The sequence below is a fragment of the Nerophis ophidion genome, linkage group LG15, assembly GCF_033978795.1.
Source record: "Nerophis ophidion isolate RoL-2023_Sa linkage group LG15, RoL_Noph_v1.0, whole genome shotgun sequence".
NCBI lineage: Eukaryota > Metazoa > Chordata > Actinopteri > Syngnathiformes > Syngnathidae > Nerophis > Nerophis ophidion.
Window position 1 is genome coordinate 7537522 of NC_084625.1, and position 20000 is coordinate 7557521.

General features: G+C 44.1%; 2 protein-coding genes across 5 annotated transcripts; both read left to right on the forward strand.

Moving 5' to 3' along the window:
• Positions 1 to 1269: 1269 nt before the first annotated feature.
• On the forward strand, positions 1270 to 17633 carry si:ch211-230g15.5 (polyhomeotic-like protein 2). 4 transcript variants are annotated; one of them, XM_061921392.1, is made up of 12 exons: positions 1270 to 1291; positions 5862 to 6365; positions 7975 to 8127; positions 8253 to 8339; positions 8406 to 8613; positions 11528 to 12295; positions 12356 to 12636; positions 12741 to 12828; positions 12937 to 13048; positions 13120 to 13240; positions 15256 to 15577; positions 17065 to 17633. In XM_061921392.1, the coding sequence occupies exons 2-12, from the start codon at positions 5880 to 5882 to the stop codon at positions 17217 to 17219; spliced, it is 2781 nt and encodes a 926-aa protein (XP_061777376.1). In that variant the 5' UTR covers positions 1270 to 1291; positions 5862 to 5879; the 3' UTR covers positions 17220 to 17633. The 4 variants fall into 4 exon arrangements, with proteins under 4 accessions (XP_061777376.1, XP_061777375.1, XP_061777374.1 ...); XM_061921391.1 differs by having other exon boundaries at positions 1271 to 1291; positions 12711 to 12828; XM_061921390.1 differs by having other exon boundaries at positions 1271 to 1291; positions 12741 to 12873.
• A 154-nt stretch (positions 17634 to 17787) lies between these two features.
• Positions 17788 to 19875, forward strand: LOC133569188 (claudin-11-like). Its single transcript, XM_061921394.1, has 3 exons — positions 17788 to 19224; positions 19289 to 19453; positions 19523 to 19875. The coding sequence occupies exons 1-3, from the start codon at positions 18999 to 19001 to the stop codon at positions 19783 to 19785; spliced, it is 654 nt and encodes a 217-aa protein (XP_061777378.1). The 5' UTR covers positions 17788 to 18998; the 3' UTR covers positions 19786 to 19875.
• The last annotated feature ends 125 nt before the right edge of the window (positions 19876 to 20000 follow it).

The following is a 20000-nucleotide window of genomic DNA, read 5'->3' on the forward strand; positions in this document are numbered from 1 at the left end:
AGAGAGAGAGAGAGAGAGTGAGAGAGAGAGAGAGAGAGAGAGAATTTTAAAGAAGTTAAACAAGCGAAAAATGCGTTAGTAGTTTTCTGGTAGTCCTCCGAGAGAGAGAGAAAGAGAGATAGAGAGAGAGAGAGAGAGAGAGAGAGAGAGAGAGATTATTTTAAAGAAATTAAACGAGCGAAAAAATGCGAGAGTAGTTTTCTGGTAGTCCTCCTGAGCGAGAGAGAGAGAGAGAGAGCGAGAGAGAGAGAGAGATTATTTTAAAGAAATTAAACGAGCGAAAAATGTGAGAATAGTTTTCTGGTAGTCCTCCTGAGAGAGAGAGAAAGAGAGAGAGAGAGAGAGAGAGTGAGAGAGAGAGAGAGAGAGAGAGAGAGAGAGAGAGAATTTTAAAGAAGTTAAACAAGCGAAAAATGCGTTAGTAGTTTTCTGGTAGTCCTCCTGAGAGAGAGAGAAAGAGAGAGAGAGAGAGAGAGAGAGAGAGAGAGAGAGAGAGAGAGAGAGATATTATTTTAAAGAAGTTAAACGAGCGAAAAACGCGAGAGTTTCTTCTATTTTATTTCCGGTAGTCCTCCGGTGCGGTGAGTGGTGCTGTGCCGCCTCAGTGAACACTTTTCTCCCGTCACGTCACCGGAGCTCCACCAGCGGGGCCGAGTTGACACCTCTGGCGGCCTCACGGGAGCCTCTGGCCGGCCGAGTTCACGCCCACTGAGCCCGTTGGTGTGGAGAGAGAGAGGGGGGGGAGCGAGAGAGAGAGAGAGAGAGAGAGAGAGAGAGAGAGAGAGAGAGAGAGAGAGAGAGAGAGAGAGAGAGAGAGAGAGAATGGCGGACTGACGCGCTCCTCCTCCCCTCCCGGAGGCCATTATGAAGCCAGCGAGGAGCGAGCAGCATCGGGCCTAACTTTGCTCTGCGCGGCCATTCGCGGACGAGCAGGCGGGTGACCTCCGGAGGCGGTGGGCGGGCGACGACGGTGCGTGTGGCGGCTGGTGCTGGCTGTCACTCGGGGGAAGCCAACACACGTACACGCCCATCCCCGCACGGATTCCAACATGCACCCTGGCTGGGATGGAGGACCGGGCCGCGACGCGCTGACATCGGGAGTAAGGAGACCCAGCCTCGTTATCACTCTGACACTTCCGCTAGCCGAGGCCTGCCTCCATGTTTGTTTGGTTTTTTTTTTTCCTCCATATTTGTTTTATCTGCGTCCACAACACATCTTCGCATCCGGCCGCCGTGCGTGGACGCGGACGTGCACCTGCTCCCCCCAGCCTGCGTGTTCCCCCACAACCAGGTGTGCACACTCGGATGGCGGGGTTACAAGTGGCCGTGCGGAGGCACCGCCATGTTGTTTTTAATGTTGATCATCCATAACAGGGCCGGGCAATTCTTTTTTTTTGACCGGGGGACGCCTCAGCAACCCGAGCACTGCTGGGGGGCCACACCAACAATATTGGAGTTAAATTTTGCTCAAATTATTTTTTGACATACCGTAGTAATAATAATAATAATGATAATGATAATATACCGTAGTAGTAATAATAATAATAATAATAATTAATAATAATAATAATAATAATCAATCATCAATCAATCAATGTTTACTTATATAGCCCTAAATCACTAGTGTCTCAAAGGGCTGCACAAACCACCACAACATCCTCGGTAGGCCCACATAAGGGCAAGGAAAACTCACACCCAGTGGGACGTCGGTGACAATGATGACTATGAGAACCTTGGAGAGGAGGAAAGCAATGGATGTCGAGCGGGTCTAACATGATACTGTGAAAGTTCAATCCACAATGGATCCAACACAGTCGCGAGAGTCCAGTCCAAAGCGGATCCAACACAGCAGCGAGAGTCCCGTTCACAGCGGAGCCAGCAGGAAACCATCCCAAGCGGAGGCGGATCAGCATCGCAGAGATGTCCCCAGCCGATACACAGGCAAGCAGTACATGGCCACCGGATCGAACCGGACCCCCTCCACAAGGGAGAGTGGGACATAGAAGAAAAAGAAAAGAAACGGCAGATCAACTGGTCTAAAAAGGGAATCTATTTAAAGGCTAGAGTATACAAATGAGTTTTAAGGTGAGACTTAAATGCTTAATAATAATAATAATAATAGGGGCTTCACGGTGGAAGAGGGGTTAGTGCGTCTGCCTCACAATACGAAGGTCTTGCAGTCCTGGGTTCAATCCCAGGCTCGGGATCTTTCTGTGTGGAGTTTGCATGTTCTCCCCATGACTGCGTGGGTTCCCTCCGGGTACTCCGGCTTCCTCCCACTTCCAAAGACATGCACCTGGGGATAGGTTGATTGGCAACACTAAATGGTCCCTAGTGTGTGAATGTTGTCTGTCTATCTGTGTTGGCCCTGCGATGAGATGGCGACTTGTCCAGGGTGTACGCCACCTTCCGCCCGAATGCAGCTGAGATAGGCTCCAGCACCCCCTGCTACCCCGAAAGAGACAAGCGGTAGGAAATGGATGGATGGATGGATGGACTTTCTTATTTTCTTACTAAAAGTATTAGGTTTTTTTTTTTCTAGTTTGACAAGGGAAAAATAGTGTCCAATATTGCAACAAATATTATATTATCTAAGTTTTATGGTCAAAATCCAAATAAATACTTAAATATATGCTTAACTTATGATTTCGAAGAAAAGGATCCATCAATTTGTACACTATAAAAATGACCAATAAATTTCACTGTAAAATTTAGGGAGTTTGTATTACAGCATATTGCTGTAAGTTGGGGCAGCACGGTGGGCAGGGGTTAGTGCATGTGCCTCACAATACGAAGGTCCTGAGTTCAATCCTGGGCTCGGGATCTTTCTTTGTGGAGTTTGCATGTTCTCCCCATGACTGCGTGGGTTCCCTCCGGGTACTCTGGCTTCCTCCCACCTCCAAAGACATGCACCTGGGGATAGGTTGATTGGCAACACTAAATGGTCCCTAGTGTGTGAATGTTGTCTGTTTATCTGTGTTGGCCCTGCGATGAGGTAGCGACTTGTCCAGGGTGTACCCCGCCTTCCGCCCGATTGTAGCTGAGATAGGCGCCAGCGCCCCCTGCCACCCCAAAAGGGAATAAGCGGTAGAAAATGGATGGATGGATGGATAATAATAATAATAATTTCCATCCATCCATCTTCTTCCGCTTATCTGAGGTTGGGTCGCGGGGGCAGCAACCTAAGCAGGGAAGCCCAGACTTCCCCCTCCCCAGCCACTTCCTCCAGCTCTTCCCAGGGAATCTTGAGGCGTTCCCAGGCCAGTCGGAAGACATAGTCTTCCAAACGTGTCCTGGGTCTTCCCCACAGTCCACCTACCAGTCAGACGTGCCCGAAACACCTCCCTCGGGCAGTGGTTCTCAACCTTTTTTCAGTGATGTACCCCCAATGAAATTTTTTTTCATTCATCCATCCATCCATTTTTTGCCGCTTATTCCCTTTGGGGTGGTGGGGGGCGCTGGTGCCTTTCTCAGCTACAATCGGGCGGAAGGCGGTGTACACCCTGGACAAGTGGCCACCTCATCGCTGGGCCAACACGGATAGACACATTCACACACTAGGGCCAATTTTGTGGTAGCGCGGCCGTGCCAGCAACTTGAGGGTTGCAGGTTCGATTCCCGCTTCCGCCATCCTAGTCACTGCTGTTGTGTCCTTGGGCAAGACACTTTACCCACCTGCTCCCAGTGCCACCCACACTGCTTTAAATGTAACTTAGATATTGGGTTTCACTATGTAAAGCGCTTTGAATCAATAGAGAAAAGCGCTATATAAATGTAATTCACTAATTCACATTTTAGTGTTCCGGGTGGCATCCTGACCAGATGGCTCCTCTCCATGTTGAGGCTTTACTTTGAGCTCCTCCCGGACAGCAGTTAATTTCATTTATAACTTAACTTTATACAAAAGCAGATTGCTTTTGATGGTTTTATTTTCAACGCTGTCTTACACAACACTTCCTAGTGCAAAAATGTCAGTTTCTGTCACTTTATCCTGCATCCTCATTAAAAGTCCCACATTTCCCCCCCGTCAGATTTGGACAACCCTCTGTTGTCACACCTGCTAGCTTGTCCCATTTTAGTCCGAACATGTCCAAACCCGCATTTACCTCTGTGAACAAGTCATTACCTGTCATTGTCTCTTTAATTGACTGCATGGCTGCCAGCTACTCCGTGATTTGAAAGTCTTCACTTATCCCAGGTAAGAAGACGAGCAGCTGGGCGGTGTCACGTACATCGCAGCTCTCATCCAAAGCCAGCGAAAAACCGTCGAAGTCGGTCGTTCTGTTCTTCAGCTGAAGCTCCAAGTTTCCAGTTATGATCTCAACCCGCCTCGTGACACTGCGTCGGGAGAGTGACACGTTCCGAAATGCGCCCCTCTTCTCCGGGCATAACAGAGTTCAATAAGCACTCCTTAATAAAGTCTCCGTCAGAAAACGCTTTACTTTTTCTGGCGATTTTTGGAGAAATGACAAAACCTGTCCTGACGGCTGCAGGGTGAAATTTGGCAAAAAATCCTTGTCGGGTTTACAGTTTTTCCTCCTGCTTCGTCGCGTTATGGCAATTCCTGCGTACCACAAATGAAGCACAAAGTTTTATCTTTCATGTCTGTAAATAGTTGGCAGAAAACACGGCATTCGTCATCAACTTTTCTTTCTTTATCGTGAGCTGACATCTCGGTGGTAACCGGGCATCACTTGTCGCTGTGCACCTTCACTCACAGCTCACACATGGACATGCACCCATAAATAACACTTTTCAAAATAAAAGCAGCGCAGTTGTACGCACGCACGACGTAGATGTTATTTTAAATGTATTTTGTCATTTGTGATTGCCGCCGTTCAAATTCACTCACAATGGCGTCCACACGGAAGTAATACAGTACTTACAAAATACTGATAAGAGTGCGGAAACATGACCACGTCACACCAACTCTCAAATCCCTTCACTGGCTTCCTGTTCCACTCAGGATTGAATTCAAAATCTCCCAGTGCCTCAAAGAAGTGCTCACCCCCAAATCCTCCACACGACACCTCCGCTCCAAACAGGCTAACCTCCTCCAAGCTCCACGGACAAAGCTACGAACAATGGGAGACCGGGGCTTTCTGCTCCGTGTGGAACGCTCTCCCTGACCACCTGAGGGCACCTCAGACTGTGAATGCTTTTTAAAAAGGCTTAAAAACCCATCTTTTAAAAAAAGCCTTTTTATAGACATGCATGCTGGTTCTAGCTATTGGGCTGTTTCTAGTTTTATATTTTATTTATTTTTATTATCCTTTTATTATTATTATTACTATTTTTTTTTACACTTTGAGGTTGTTTGCTCAACGTAAAGGGCTTTTTTACACATACAATTTATTATTATTATTATTAAATAAATAAATGATAAATGGGTTGTACTTGTATAGCGCTTTTCTACCTTCAAGGTACTCAAAGCGCTTTGACACTACTTCCACATTTACCCATTCACACACACATTCACACACTGATGGAGGGAGCTGCCATGCAAGGCGCCAACCAGCACCCATCAGGAGCAAGGGTGAAGTGTCTTGCTCAGGACACAACGGACGTGACGAGGTTGGTTCTAGATGGGATTTGAACCAGTGACCCTCGGGTTGCGCACGGCCACTCTTCCACTGCGCCACGCCGTCCCTTAAATAAAGCTTTTCAAAACAAAAGCAGCACTGTTGTATTGAACACTCAACAAAGATACTTTTTAAAAACATTTTTTGTAATTTATGATTGGCCTGAAGCGGGCCGGTCTGATCTCTACAGTGTGTGGCGGCTCAATAACAAAACTGCAAGAATATTTTGGATTGTGTTTGATTGTTTACTGTGTGAAATACGTTGTTTGTGTGTTCCAGCCTGCTAGAGTCTTGAATATGGACAAGGAGCCGGTCGGTCCCAGCCAATCAGAACATGGACCCGCTTTCGACCCGTCCAACCCGCCGGCGCCCACCCCCCCACGCCTCACGCCCAACCCCATGCTGTTGGACTCCCCGACGCCCTCGCAGACGCCCGTCACCTCCTCGCCGCCTCCCCCTCTCACCCCGGCGCCGTCCCTCTCCGTGCCCAAGATGGTGGCGGCCAGGACTTCCTCCCCGCACGTCCTCGTCCCCGCGCCGCCCAAACTGACCTCCACGGCAGGCGCCCCGCTCCGCACCTACGCTCGGCCCATCCTTCCCGCCGCCTCCAAAACAACGTTACCGTCTCCTTTTCCCGCCTCTGGTGATGTCACTTCCTCTTCGACAGCGACCACCTTGACTTCCACCACCACGCTGACCAATGGGGACACCAGGACCGTTGCCACGACAACCTCCAACACAATCACGCCCTTCCACACTCCGGCCAGTCCACCTGGGAGACAGGTAGAGATCCTCTAAATGGATTATAGATTATTATTTTAGTAATCCATCCATGAATTTGTTGGATTAATCAGATAAAACACACTTTATAGCTTCAATATGTACTTTAGGGAAAATAGTTAAATATTTTGTAGTTTTTATAACCTTCTCTAACTTCTATATTCCTTTTTTATCATCAATATTCCTTGTTTACCTTCCAGCTAATGTCAAATGACCTTTTTCTATTTATCTTTTTTGACCATCCTTTTACCTTATTTTACCTGTTATTTACCTTTTATTTACTCCTTTTACCTCTTCTACTCCTTCTTTTACCTTTAATGTGTTTTAGTTTACCGTCCATGTGTCTTTGTTTACCTTCTATTTATCTTATTTTGCCATTTATATACCTTTTTTACCTTCATATGTATCTTCTTTTACCTTCTATTTACTTCTTTTACTGTCTATATTTCCTATTTTGCCTTTTATTTACCTTAATTGGACCTTTTATTTACTTAATTTACCTTCTATTTAATTTAAGCTTTTATTGCCATTGTTTACTTTCTGTATTCCTTCCTTTACCTTTTATTTACCTGCTTTTACTTATTTACTAATTTTACCTTTTATTTACCTTATCTTCCAATTGCCCTTTGAACCTTCTTTTACCTTTTAATTGACTTCTACCTTTTTATTCAACTTTAATTTACCTTCCATTTATTTTTTGCCAGTTATTTACCTCTATTGACCTACTTTTACCTTTGATTTACTTTTTATCTTTTTATTTACTTTATACTTTTTAGTTTTTATTTTCTTATACCTTTTATTTATCTTTTACTTTTTATCTTTTTTTAAACTTTTTTTAATCTTTTTATTTACCTACTTTTACCTTCTATTTGTCTTCTTTTACCTTTAACTTATTTTACCTTTTACCTTACCTTTCAATTGCCCTTTGAACCTTCTTTTACCTTTTTAATTGACTTCTACCTTTATATTTAACTTTAATTTACCTTCAATTTAATTTTTTGCCAGTTATTTACCTCTATTGACCTACTTTTACCTTTTATTTACTTAGTTTATGTTTTTGTTTACTTTATACCTTTTAGTTTTTATTTTCTTATACCTTTTTATTGATCTTTTTTAACCTTTTGTTTACTTATTTTACTGTCTCTTCCTTCTTTCATCTTTTTATTTACCTACGTTTACCTTTTATTTATCTTCTCTTACCTTTTTTAACTTATTTTACCTTTTACCTTACCTTTCAATTGCCCTCTGAACCTTCTTTTACCTTTTTAATTGACTTCTACCTTTGTATTTAACTTTAATTTACTTTTTTTTGCCAGTTGTTTACCTCTATTGACCTACTTTTACCTTTTATTTACTCAGTTTATCTTTTTATTTACTTTATATTTACCTTTTTAGGTTTTATTTTCCTATACCTTTTATTTAATCTTTTACTTTTTATCTTTTTTTTAACCTTTTATTGACTTATTTTACTATCTCTCTTCCTTCTTTTATGTTTTTATTTACCTACTTTTACCTTCTATTTATTTTCTTTTACCTTCCTTAAACTGTTTTTGCATCTATATTTCTGTATCATCAATACCCTGTCAAACATGGTGGCTTCTCTCTGCCCAAGGCGTCGCAGCCTCTTCCCGTGAGCTCGGCCGGCATCGTGCGAACCAATCAGAGCGCCGGCGCCGTCAGGCAGAGGGCGTCCCAGCAGGCCTTGCTCCTGGGGAAAGGTCTCAAGGGGTCTGGACAAGACCAGGTGCTGCTACGAGCTCAGATGGTAAACAAAATAAGCGAAGACACAAATGTCTCATGGGGACGCTGGCGTGTCCATGGTGACCATGAAGGCATCACGAGAGGTTTCCCGTCATATCAATAAATGTCTATATCCTTCTTGCCCTGCAGCTCATCCTCACATCCGCAATGCGACCTGGTCCTTCCTCCTCCTCCTCTTCGTCCTCCTCTCCCTCCGCTAACCCCACCTCAGCTCAGGTGAGCCGTCGGACTGCAACCTCACTTCTGGGACCATGTGTCCGACGTCCTTTTGTCCTCTCTCAGCTGCAGAGTCTCACCTTGAGGGCGCCTCCCCCGGGGTCTCTCGCCATCCCGCCCTCTCTTTGTCTCAAGCCGCCCTCCTCGTCGTTGCCTCCCCTCTCCAGGCCTCAAACGGCGCTCTTTCCACCTCTGCGGCCGCGACCGCCAGCCAGCGCCACCACGACGGAGAGCTCGGCCACGCCCAGTCGCCACCTGGCCGTGCCCCCCCCAAGTAGGTCCCCAACTCACTACTTATAGCCAGGAAGCAGGCTTTTTTTTAAACTTTCAAATGATTTGGCGTGCATGAGAAAGTGAAACATCTTTGCTCGACTTGACGACATGATCATTTACTAACAAGGTTGAACACATGACTTTTACACCACCGAAGTTTTAAAGCGCATGCAGAGGTAGAGAAATCTGCACTCCATACTTCAAAATAGAGATGCGCGAATAGGCAATTTTATCATCCGCAACCGCATCACCAAAGTCGTCATCCACCCGCCGTCCAACTGTTTTATCAGAACTGCAACCGCCCGCTGAAATACATCAGAGGTCAGCCACCTTTACCACTCAAAGAGCTATTTAAACCCGTTTTACAGAGTAAAGAAGACGATGGGGCCCGCTAACATTCTCGCAAATATCCGATGGAGGTCATCCTGATGACAAAAATAAGGGCGTGCCTTGAAGCCATTGCCTTTGACACCTTCAACAACATGTACGGACCGATTGTTGGTCCAGCAACATGTTGCATGCAGCCTCCGCAATTCTACGTCCAAGATTGAAAGGCATACTCGGTGACACAGAGTACACTGATGGTTGTGATATAAATAATTTTAACACTCTTACTAATATGCGCTACGCTGTGAAGCCACACCAAACAAGAATGACAAACACATTTCGGGAGAACATCGTCACAGTAACACAACATAAACGCAACACAAGAAATACCCAGAATCCTTTGCATCTGTGAGACTTCCTGAACATATTTTACACCCCCGCGCCCCCAACCCAGGTGGGGGGGTGGGGGGGGGGGGGGTTTGCTGCTATCGGGGTGTATAAAATAGTCAGGAAGTTTCATGGATGCAAAGGATTCTGGGTATTTATTGTGTTGCGTTTATGTTGTGTTACTGGGAGGATGTTCTCCCTAAATGTGTTTGTCATTCTTGTTGGGTGTGGTTTCACAGCGTGGCGCATATTACTAAGAGTGTTGAAATAGTTTATATCACAACCATTAGTGTACTCTGTGTCACCCAGTATGCCTTGCAGTCGTGTGCGTGTTGCTGCGGAAGCCAAACACAACATGTTGCTGGACTGACAAGCAGATCGTACATGTTGTAGAAGGCGACAAAGCCAATGGCTTCAGAAACACGCCCTAATACTTATTATCTGGGTGTCTGCCGGCAGTCATTCTAGAGAATGTTCTTGCCTCTCCTATTGTTTTCTTCGCTCTGTGACACGGGTCTAAATGGCTCTTTGGATGGTAGAGGATACCGATCCTTGAACCAAGTATATCAAATATTTCCGAATGGTTCAACCGCCACTCGCCCGAATCTAATTAAAATCTACTTTTTAGTCATTTCACCCGCCCGAAACCGCGGATGAGACCGCAAACCGCGCATATCTACTTCAAAAGCAACTACTGCCCCCTTGTGGCGTTGGTCAAATAAAAGAACATTAACAGTTGGTCTACAGCGGGGGTGACCAAACCTTTTTCTCTTAGGGCCATTTTGATAGATTTAATTTAAAAAGTCAATACATGACAGTAGAACCTCCATTTACAAACTTAAGTGGTTTTTGAACAGGGTTCGTAATGGGAAACGTTTGCATTGTGAAGCAAATGTGTCTATAAGAAACAATGTAAACATGAATACTGGGTTCCTGCCTCGACAAAAGTCCATATTTTAGTGAAGGTTTGTACACCTTTAACAATATAAAGTGCTACACAGTACTGTGTATTAAACAAACACAACAAGGAGTAGATGAATCAACTTTTTTCTTTCATTTTTTTAATTACTATTTTTTTTTTAAAATCTGTCCTTTCTAATCCACTTTTTACCGCTTGTTACTCTCGGTGTCTCCGATTGTCTAAAAACGCATTTTCCCGTCGATAATGTGACATAATCGCGTTTGTAATATATATATATATATGTATATGTGTGTGTGTATACGTGTATATGTTTATGTATATATATATATGTCTGTGTATATATATATATGTGTGTGTATATGTATATATGTGTATGTATATATATTTATATATGTGTATGTGTATATATGTATTTGTATATATGTATGTATATATATATATATGTACATATATATTTGTGTATATATATGTATATGTAAATATATATGTATGTATATATATATGTATGTATATATATGTATGTGTATATGTGTGTATGTATATATATATGTACATATATTTTTTTGTATATATATGTATATGTAAATATAAATGTATGTATATATATATGTATGTATATATATGTATGTGTATATATATGTGTGTGTATATGTATGTATGGATGTATATATATATATATGTATGTGTATTTATATGTATGTGTATATATGTGTGTGTGTATATATATATATATATATATATATATATATATATATATATATATATATATACGTCCAAAGATGGCGCTGTAGCACACACAATGACACACCTTTTAGGCGTCCTTGCATGTGTTCAATGAGAACTGTTTTATGGGCGTCCACGTAGAAAAATCCTTAAGTCAACCACACCGTTTTATAAGCCGCGGGGTTGAAAGCGTAGGGAATAAAATGGTATAAAAGTTAATGGCATTGTGAGAAGCAGCGAGTTGTCGGCTTGAAAAAAGTACATTAAGCATCCCTAGTTTTTAGCGTCAACATCAAAAAAATTCACTTTAATGTACAAAATTTTGTTTTTTTATTCCACTTGTGACGTGGTTTTTGTCGTCATATTTTCAGAATGTACGTAAACAGCTGCTGATGCCAATGTTTGTTTGACCTGGTCCCAAGTGCGTTCATTCCTTAGTCCACGCGGTTAATTGAATAGTCATAGAAGATGAAAACTCAATAGATTAATATGACACGTTTGCGACACTTCTGTCTTTTTTATGCTGTGTTTATCTGTTGTCGTCCCTTTCGAAAAGCGCTCTACTCTCCAGTTCGAGCCGTCCCTCTCCGACCGAGACTTCATTCCGTAAAAGCGGCGTCCCCGAGGGTGCCCTCACCTCTTCAGACCATGACCGCGTCCTCCCGGGCTCCTCGCGTCGGGTTGAAGAGCTGCTCTGCACCCCAAAGCAAGATGGGCGCCAACCAATCCCAGCTCGGCAGCCTCCCCGCCTCCTTCGAGTCGTCGCCGTCCGCATCCCGGCAGCTCCAAATCATCGCTTTCTCTTCAGCTCGCCAACCGCCGTCTTTCCCCCAAACGTCCGCGGCGGTGGCGTCGCCCGAGCCTAGCAGCCAAGCAAAGAGGACTTTGAGCGGACACAAAGCGCCTTCCCTTCCTCAAAGCCCCTCGTCGCCTCCCCGCCTGCAGCCACAGACCCTGAGCCCAAAAGGGGGCGGGGCCAAAGAGTGCGACAGGCAGGCAGGAGGATTCAAAGAAGGAAGCGTGGCTGAAAATGACCAAAAAGACAAAGGTGAGGAGGGAGGAGACAAGATGGAGGCGGGGAAGGAGCAGGAAGGGGCTGAGGAAGGTCCGAGTAAGATGGAGGTGCGAGAGGAAGGAGAAGAGACCTCTGCACTTGTCAATCAAACATCAGAAAGGGTCAAAGACTCCGAGGCGGAACCAGAAACCATCGCAGATCCGGTTTCAGAGCCACTTGCAGTCCAGAATCCGTCTCCAGCCCTTCCTCGAGACCTCCAGAACCCGAGCCAAGAGGACATCAGCGAGAACATGTCCGACAACCACTCAGGTAGGACTCCACCGTGTCATGTTGCGTCTCCTTGTGCTGACTGCAGCTCCTTCTTCACAGCACTGTCCAGCCTGTCCTCACAGTCTCCGCCCTCCTCGCCGCTCATTGGCTCTTCCTCGGAGGCCCCGCCCCAGCCGGTCAACCTCAGCCAATCAAAGCAGGGGGCCAGCAACGGGAAGCAATCAGTCGGCGGAACGCAGCCGGAACCTGAGCCTTGTGACCAATCGGAAGAGGTGCAAGTGGGCGGGGCCTGGAAGCCGAGGGCGTGGCCTGAAGGTTGTCAGGTCTTGACCCACCTGGTGGAGGGATTTGTCATCCAGGAGGGGCTCCAACCTTTTCCTGTAAGAACATACACACATGTTCAAATGAGAGGGGGCGTGTCCTCAGACATGATTGACATCTTGTCGTCATGCAGGTAAACCGCTCTTCGCTGCTGCTCCCTCAGAAGACCGCCCAGCCCCAGGAAGTGAACGGGACCAACGGCAAGGCGGCGCTGCCTGTGACGGAGTCCTCGGAAGCAGTCGAGCACTCGAGTGAGTCGGACGAGGAGGCGGGAGACTTGGAGGAGGCCGCGACGCGTACGTTTTCCACAACACTTCAACCTTGAAGACGTGGGTTGTATTTACCTGCCTTTCCTCCAGGATCTGGCCACCGGGACCGGGCCGTGCTCCACTGCCAGTTCTGCGGCAAGAGAGGCCACGCCCACAACTTCATGCGGTCCAAGCGCTTCTGCTCCACTTCCTGTGCTCGAGGGTGAGACTCCAGAAAAGGCCAGACACGGATGTGACACGGCGACGTCAACACTTTCTCGCATCCCCCCACAGGTTCAACGTCCGCTTGACCAAGCGTTTGCGGGCACTGAGCACAGGCAGCCGCACGGAGAGGCCCCGCCCAGTCCTGAACAGGTCGGAGTCAGTCCCTGGGAAACCTCTCTTACTGCGACTGGTGAGGAAACATGACAATTATTTATTTTATATAAAATATATTATACAGTATATATGTGTACATACATACAGTGGGGCAAAAAAGTATTTAGTCACCAATTGTGCAAGTTCTCCCACTTAAAATGATGACAGAGGTCTGTAATTTTCATCATAGGTACACTTCAACTGTGAGAGACAGAATGTGAAAAAAAAATCCAGGAATTCACATTGTAGGAATTTTAAATAATTTATTTGTAAATTATGGTGGAAAATAAGTATTTGGTCACTTCAAACAAGGAAGATCTCTGGCTCTCACAGACCTGTAACTTCTTCTTTAAGAAGCTCTTCTGTCCTCCACTCGTTACCTGTATTAATGGTACTTATTTGAACTCGTTATCTGCATAAAAGACACCTGTCCACAGCCTCAAACAGTCAGACTCCAAACTCCACTATGGCCAAGACCAAAGAGCTGTCGAAGGACACCAGCAAAATAATTGTAGACCTGCACCAGACTGGGAAGAGTGAATCTACAATAGGCAAGCAGCTCGGTGTGAAAAAATCAACTGTGGGAGCAATTATCAGAAAATGGAAGACATACAAGACCACTGATAATCTCCCTCGATCTGGGGCTCCACGCAAGATCTCATCCGGCGGGGTCAAAATGATCATGAGAACGGTGAGCAAAAATCCCAGAACCACACAGGGGGACCTGGTGAATCACCTGCAGAGAGCTGGGACCAAAGTAACAAAGGTAACCATCAGTAACACACTACGCCGACAGGGAATCAAATCCTGCAGTGCCAGACGTGTCCCCCTGCTTAAGCCAGTGGATGTCCAGGCCCGTCTTAAGTTCGCCAAAAAGCACATGGATGATACAGCAGAGAATTGGGAGAATGTCATGTGGTCAGATGAAACCAAAATACAACTTTTTGGTATAAACTCAACTCGTCGTGTTTGGAGGAAGAAGAATACTGAGTTGCATCCCAAGAACACCATACCTACTGTGAAGCATGGAGGTGGAAACATCATGCCTTGGGGCTGTTTTTCTGCTAAGGGGACAGGACGACTGATCCGTGTTAAGGAAAGAATGAATGGGGCCATGTATCGTGAGATTTTGAGCCAAAACCTCCTTCCATCAGTGAGAGCTTTGAAGATGAAACGTGGCTGGGTCTTCCAGCATGACAATGATCCCAAACACACCGCCCGGGCAACGAAGGAGTGGCTCGGTAAGAAGCATTTGAAAGTCCTGGAGTGGCCTCCACCCCATAGAAAATCTGTGGAGGGAGTTGAAAGTCTGTGTTGCTCGGCGACAGCCCCAAAACATCACTGCTCTCAAGAAGATCTGCATAGAGGAATGGGCCAAAATACCAGCTCCTGTGGGTGCAAACCTGGTAAAGACCTGTAGTAATCGTTTGACCTCTGTTATTGCCAACAGAGGTTATATTACAAAGTATTGAGTTGAATTTTTGTTATTGACCAATTACTTATTTTCCACCATAATTTACAAATAAATTCTTTAAAATTCCTACAATGTGAATTCCTGGATTTTTTTTTCACATTCTGTCTCTCACAGTTGAAGTGTACCTATGATGAAAATTACAGACCTCTGTCATCATTTTAAGTGGGAGAACTTGCACAATCGCTGGCTGACTAAATACTTTTTTGCCCCACTGTATGTATGTATGTATATATATTTATATATATATAGTCATGGTTTCTGTGGTTTATCCGTTATATAATGTTCAATACCGGGATAGAGCGCAATATACGTTAGGTCAGGAAAAACACAAAGGCTATTTCATATCTACAAGCCTGTTTCCTGGAAACAGAGTTGTATATGTATACAGCGCCACCTGTAGCAGTTCAAACATGCTAACAAAACACGCAGTATGTTAGCACGCTTGCAAAGGGGACAAGAAAGTCTTTAGTCCAGAGACTGGAAGGACAGCAAATGATGCTCCTCCCACATGACACCTGGTCAGACAAGCGCTTTAGTCACCACCTAGTGGCCATCCGTTCAATGTCGTCTCTCCGCAGCCCCGTGATCTGTGGAGCGCCGGGCGCCGTGAAAGAGAGGGCAAGGAAGAGAAAGTCATAGCAGCCCAGGAGGAGGAGCAGGACGACGACGAGGATGACGAGGAGGAAGAGCAGGAGGAGGAGATGGAGGTAGGAGGGGAAGAAGAGGAGGAAGAGGATGATGAAGAGGAGGAGGGACCACCAGTCACCATGACCACCAGGATAGAGAATCAGGGGTCGGGGAGAAGGAGTTCCGCCGTGATCACGCCGACAAGCACCTTTGAGCCCACCCCTTGCCGGTGGAGTGTGGAGGAAGTGACAAACTTTATTCGCACACTGCCAGGTAAAAACACACACACACACACACACACACACACACACACACATTCTTGTATTTGTTACCTTCTTGAGACCTCCGAAAAATGCCTACTTCTTTAGGACCTCCCTTTCTAGATTTATAAAGATGTGTATTTTCAACATTAATAATATATTCATACTATGCTAATATAAAAAAACTTGTTGCGAAAAATTTGTTGGAATTTCACAAGAAAAAGGTCACAGTTTCACAAGAAAAACTTAGAATTTTGCCGGGGTTATACTAAACGTCATTATTTTACTCAACGAAAGTCAAAATTTTACAAGAAAAACTGAACATTTGTGCAATATTATGATAAAAGTTGGTATTTTACTGTAACAGTCACAGTTTTACAATAAAAGCTTAACATTTTGACAATTTTACGAAAAGAGTCGCAATTTTACTCAACAAAAGTCACAATTTTTACAAGAAAACTTTAACATTTGGGTCATATTATAATAATCGGAAATTTAATTGGCAAAATTATGACAAAAGTCATAATTTCACTAAAATATATATTCCAAAAAAATGTCACTTTTACAAGAACAAAAAAAAAAATGGCAATATTGTGATACGAGTCAGAATTTTATGACAAATGTCACCATTGTGCATTAAAGAGTAATAACTTGACATAAAAAAGTAATCATTTTACAAGAAAATACTGCAATATTACAGAAGCAGAAAGAATACGAGAAACTGCTCCCAATGTTATAAGAAAAAAGAGAAAATGACTGCTTTTAGTTCATTTGTATTGTTGAATTTTTTTGTTTGTAATTGGTTTTTAATCTTCATTATTTACTTCGTTATTACAGTATGTCTCTATATGCATATTTATTTTATTTGTGCCCGAATGCAGCTGAGATAGGCTCCAGCACCTCCTGCTACCCCGGAAGGGACAAGCAGTAGAAAATGGATTGATGGATGAATTTTGGCCATAGAGGGCACATTTAAATTTCTTACACTTATTACATATGTTGGCCAGAGGGGGAGCACTTCAAATTTTTACACACACTTGTTATTTCATATGTTGACCAGAGGGGGAGCACTTTTAAAACCGACAGTCAATTTGAAAAATCCCTCCTTTTTGGGACCACCCTCATTTTGATATATTTCACCACCAGGGGGTGCAAATGAGACATTCTCTATTAGATGCAATGGTTTTCTGTATTGGGACCATGATTTATGTCCTCACTTGTTCACACCTCCTCTTATGAATAGAATAGAAAGTACTTTATTGATCCCTGGGGGAAATTCAGCACCACAGTTCGCTCACAATAAACAATAATAATAATAAATAACATAACATATGCCATATATATAATCTATGAATAATATAAATATATTCTACATTTAAGTGCAGTCAAGAAGGAACATATGCATAAGGAAGCTACTTTTCCTTGTTGGTGTCTGAAGAAGGGTAGAAATACAAGAACACAGACACACCCTAACTGGGACTTAACCACAATATCGTGCAGGCTGCGGTGAGGTGGCCGACGCCTTCAGGCTGCAGGAGATCGACGGCCAAGCTCTGCTGCTGCTGACCGAGGACCACCTCATGACCAGCATGAACATCAAGCTGGGGCCCGCGCTCAAGATCTGCGCTCACATCAACGCGCTGAAGAACCAGTGAGAAGGCTGGGTTCATTCAAAAGGGGGCGGGGCATCATGTTTTTGAAGAAGCACCAAGACTGTGTAATTGCACGAGGCACATTTTTGTCATGTGTGTAAATAAGACAAGCTGCTGGAGAGTGCACACTTGAAGGATTTTCAACATTTAATATATATATAAAATAGTTTTTGGGGTTTTTTTAGAACGTCATGTCCAACGACAAATCTGTCCTGTAGCTCTACCATAACTGTGTGTACAAAAACATTATAATAGGTGAACTTTGTACGTGAGTCATGAAGATGTCCTGTTTTTTATTGCAATATTCTGGACGAGGAAAAAAAGAAGTCACTATAAGAAGGGAGGCTGCTGTCTTTGTCACATTTTTATGATATCTTGCCTGAAAATATTTAATAAAGCAACAAATGCTAAATTTTATTTGGAGTTGGTGTATATTATTTATATGTGTATATACAAACATGTACAATATATATATATACAAAAATATTTAAATGTTTTATACATATAACATATTCATTATTAAAAATACATATATACATACATATATCTATACATATATATACACATATACATACATATACACACATATACAAACATATATATATATATATATATGACACACTGTTAAGAATGTACACTAAATATAAAATGCTTGCACTATTAAAAATGTTCAAGCAAGGTACCATAAAAATGTGAGAAATGTATATGTGAAGGCATTTTTACACTTTTTAATTCAAATTTGAATCTATTGTCTTGCATGTTTTGTATTATACTAAACAAATCATGGGAAAGAAATTAGGACAATAGGAATAAATATATATATATATATATATATATATACAGTATATGCATGTATACATATGCATATAAATTGAGCAATTTTCATGCAATGATTATAGTATAGTACAAAATATGCAACAAGTTGAATCTGAGTTTGAATAAAAAAAAAAAATGGCTTCACATCAATGAAAAAAGAATGAAAAATATTTAGTCACGGCAGGGGTCGGGAACCTTTTAGGCTGATAGAGCCATGAAAGTCAAATATTTTAAAATGTGTTTCCATGAGAGCCGTATCATATTTTTTAACACTGAATACAACTAAATGCGTGCATTTTCTAAGTGAGACCAACATTTTTATAGTAAAATAAGTCTAATTCTTTTTGATAACATTATTTTTTGAACATGTGTGTTAGAAAACGAATGGATGGATGAAAATGCATAACAATTTTTTAGAATTTGAACGTTATTTTTAACATCGTGATTACCAGCTGAATTATTCATTACTTATTGTGTTAAGCAATGTCAGCTCGGATTTATCCGAGAGCCAGATGCAGTCATCAAAAGAGCCACATCTGGCTCTAGAGCCATAGGTTCCCTACCCCTGAGTCACGGCATCAGAAAAATCTAAGTTGTGCCACTAGGAGGCGACACAGGACAGACGCAATGCCCATAACATCCACCAGGAGGAGTCCTCACAGGCGGGTGAGAGGTAGCAGAAGTTGTTTTTTTTTTATGAAAAAAGCATTAAATATTTGAATGCTTTGGAACATCTGGCTTGGCTTTCTCTGTCTTTCAATGTCTGCTTCAGGTTATCTTGCGCCATCACCTGATTGGTCAAATTTTCCCACCACACCCCCACCGTAAAGAGAAAAGTCAAACATTTCTCTACGGGTCAGTCCAGTCGGCGTTAACGGCAAAAGCGAACCTGAAATCCAATTTTATTCTGAAGTTTGACTTCCTTTTTTTTTTTTTTTAAACCCACGTCAACCCAAAGTGTACAAGATGGCGCACGCGTGCAGGCAGGTGAGCGGGAGCGTGGCGAGCTGCGCCGGCTGGGTGGGCCTCATCGTCGCCACGGCGACAAACGACTGGGTGAGAAGGTGCGACTACAGCGTGGCCACCTGCGTGCGCATGGACGAGCTGGTCTCCCGCGGCCTGTGGGCCGAGTGCGTCATCTCGCCCGCCCTTTACCACTGCGCCGCCCTCGCCCAGACCCTTAATCTGCCCGGTAACAAGAGGAAAGGGGCGGGGTGATTGGATGAATGAAGTGTAATTACCCGGCTTTCTTTCAGCGTACATCCAGACGTCCCGTGCTTTGATGGTGTGTGCGTGTCTCCTGGGGCTTCCCGCCATGTTGCTGGTTCTCGTGTCCACTTCCTGCGTGCGGCTGCTGCACGACTCCCCCGCCATTAAGCAGCGGCGTGCCCGTGTGGGCGGCGGGCTCTTCCTCCTCATGGGTGAGTGCTAAAAGAACAAAAACATTATGATTTTGTGGGAAGACGTACATCAGTGAAAATGTCCTCCAGGTGTGTGTGGCCTGGTGTCCACCGTCTGGTTCCCCGTCGGCGCTCACCAAGACGAGGCCCTGATGTCGTTCGGCTTCTCGCTCTACACCGGCTGGGTGGGCGTGGCGCTCTGCTTCCTGGGCGGCTCGGCGGTCTCGTGTTGTCCCGCCCCCGCTGACCCCGGGGCCTTCAGCAGGGAGAGCAGTTTCTTCTACTCCAGACAGCGAGGGGGCGCCGTGGCGCTGGACCGCCCGGCCAACCACGCCAAAAGCGAGCACGTGTGAGGGAGGGGGCGTGGCGCTGATTAGCTCAAGAAGCAATTCTCGGGATTTAGCAACAGAATTAATGCATGAGCTATTATGTTGCTGCGACAAATAAACATTTTTGACTGAAAGTGCCAGCGATGAACGCTCATTTATTCAAAAGCACCAAAGCTGCAGCACACATGGCAGCCAAGCATCAAACATACAAATAAAAGAGGACAAACACCAACGCAAGC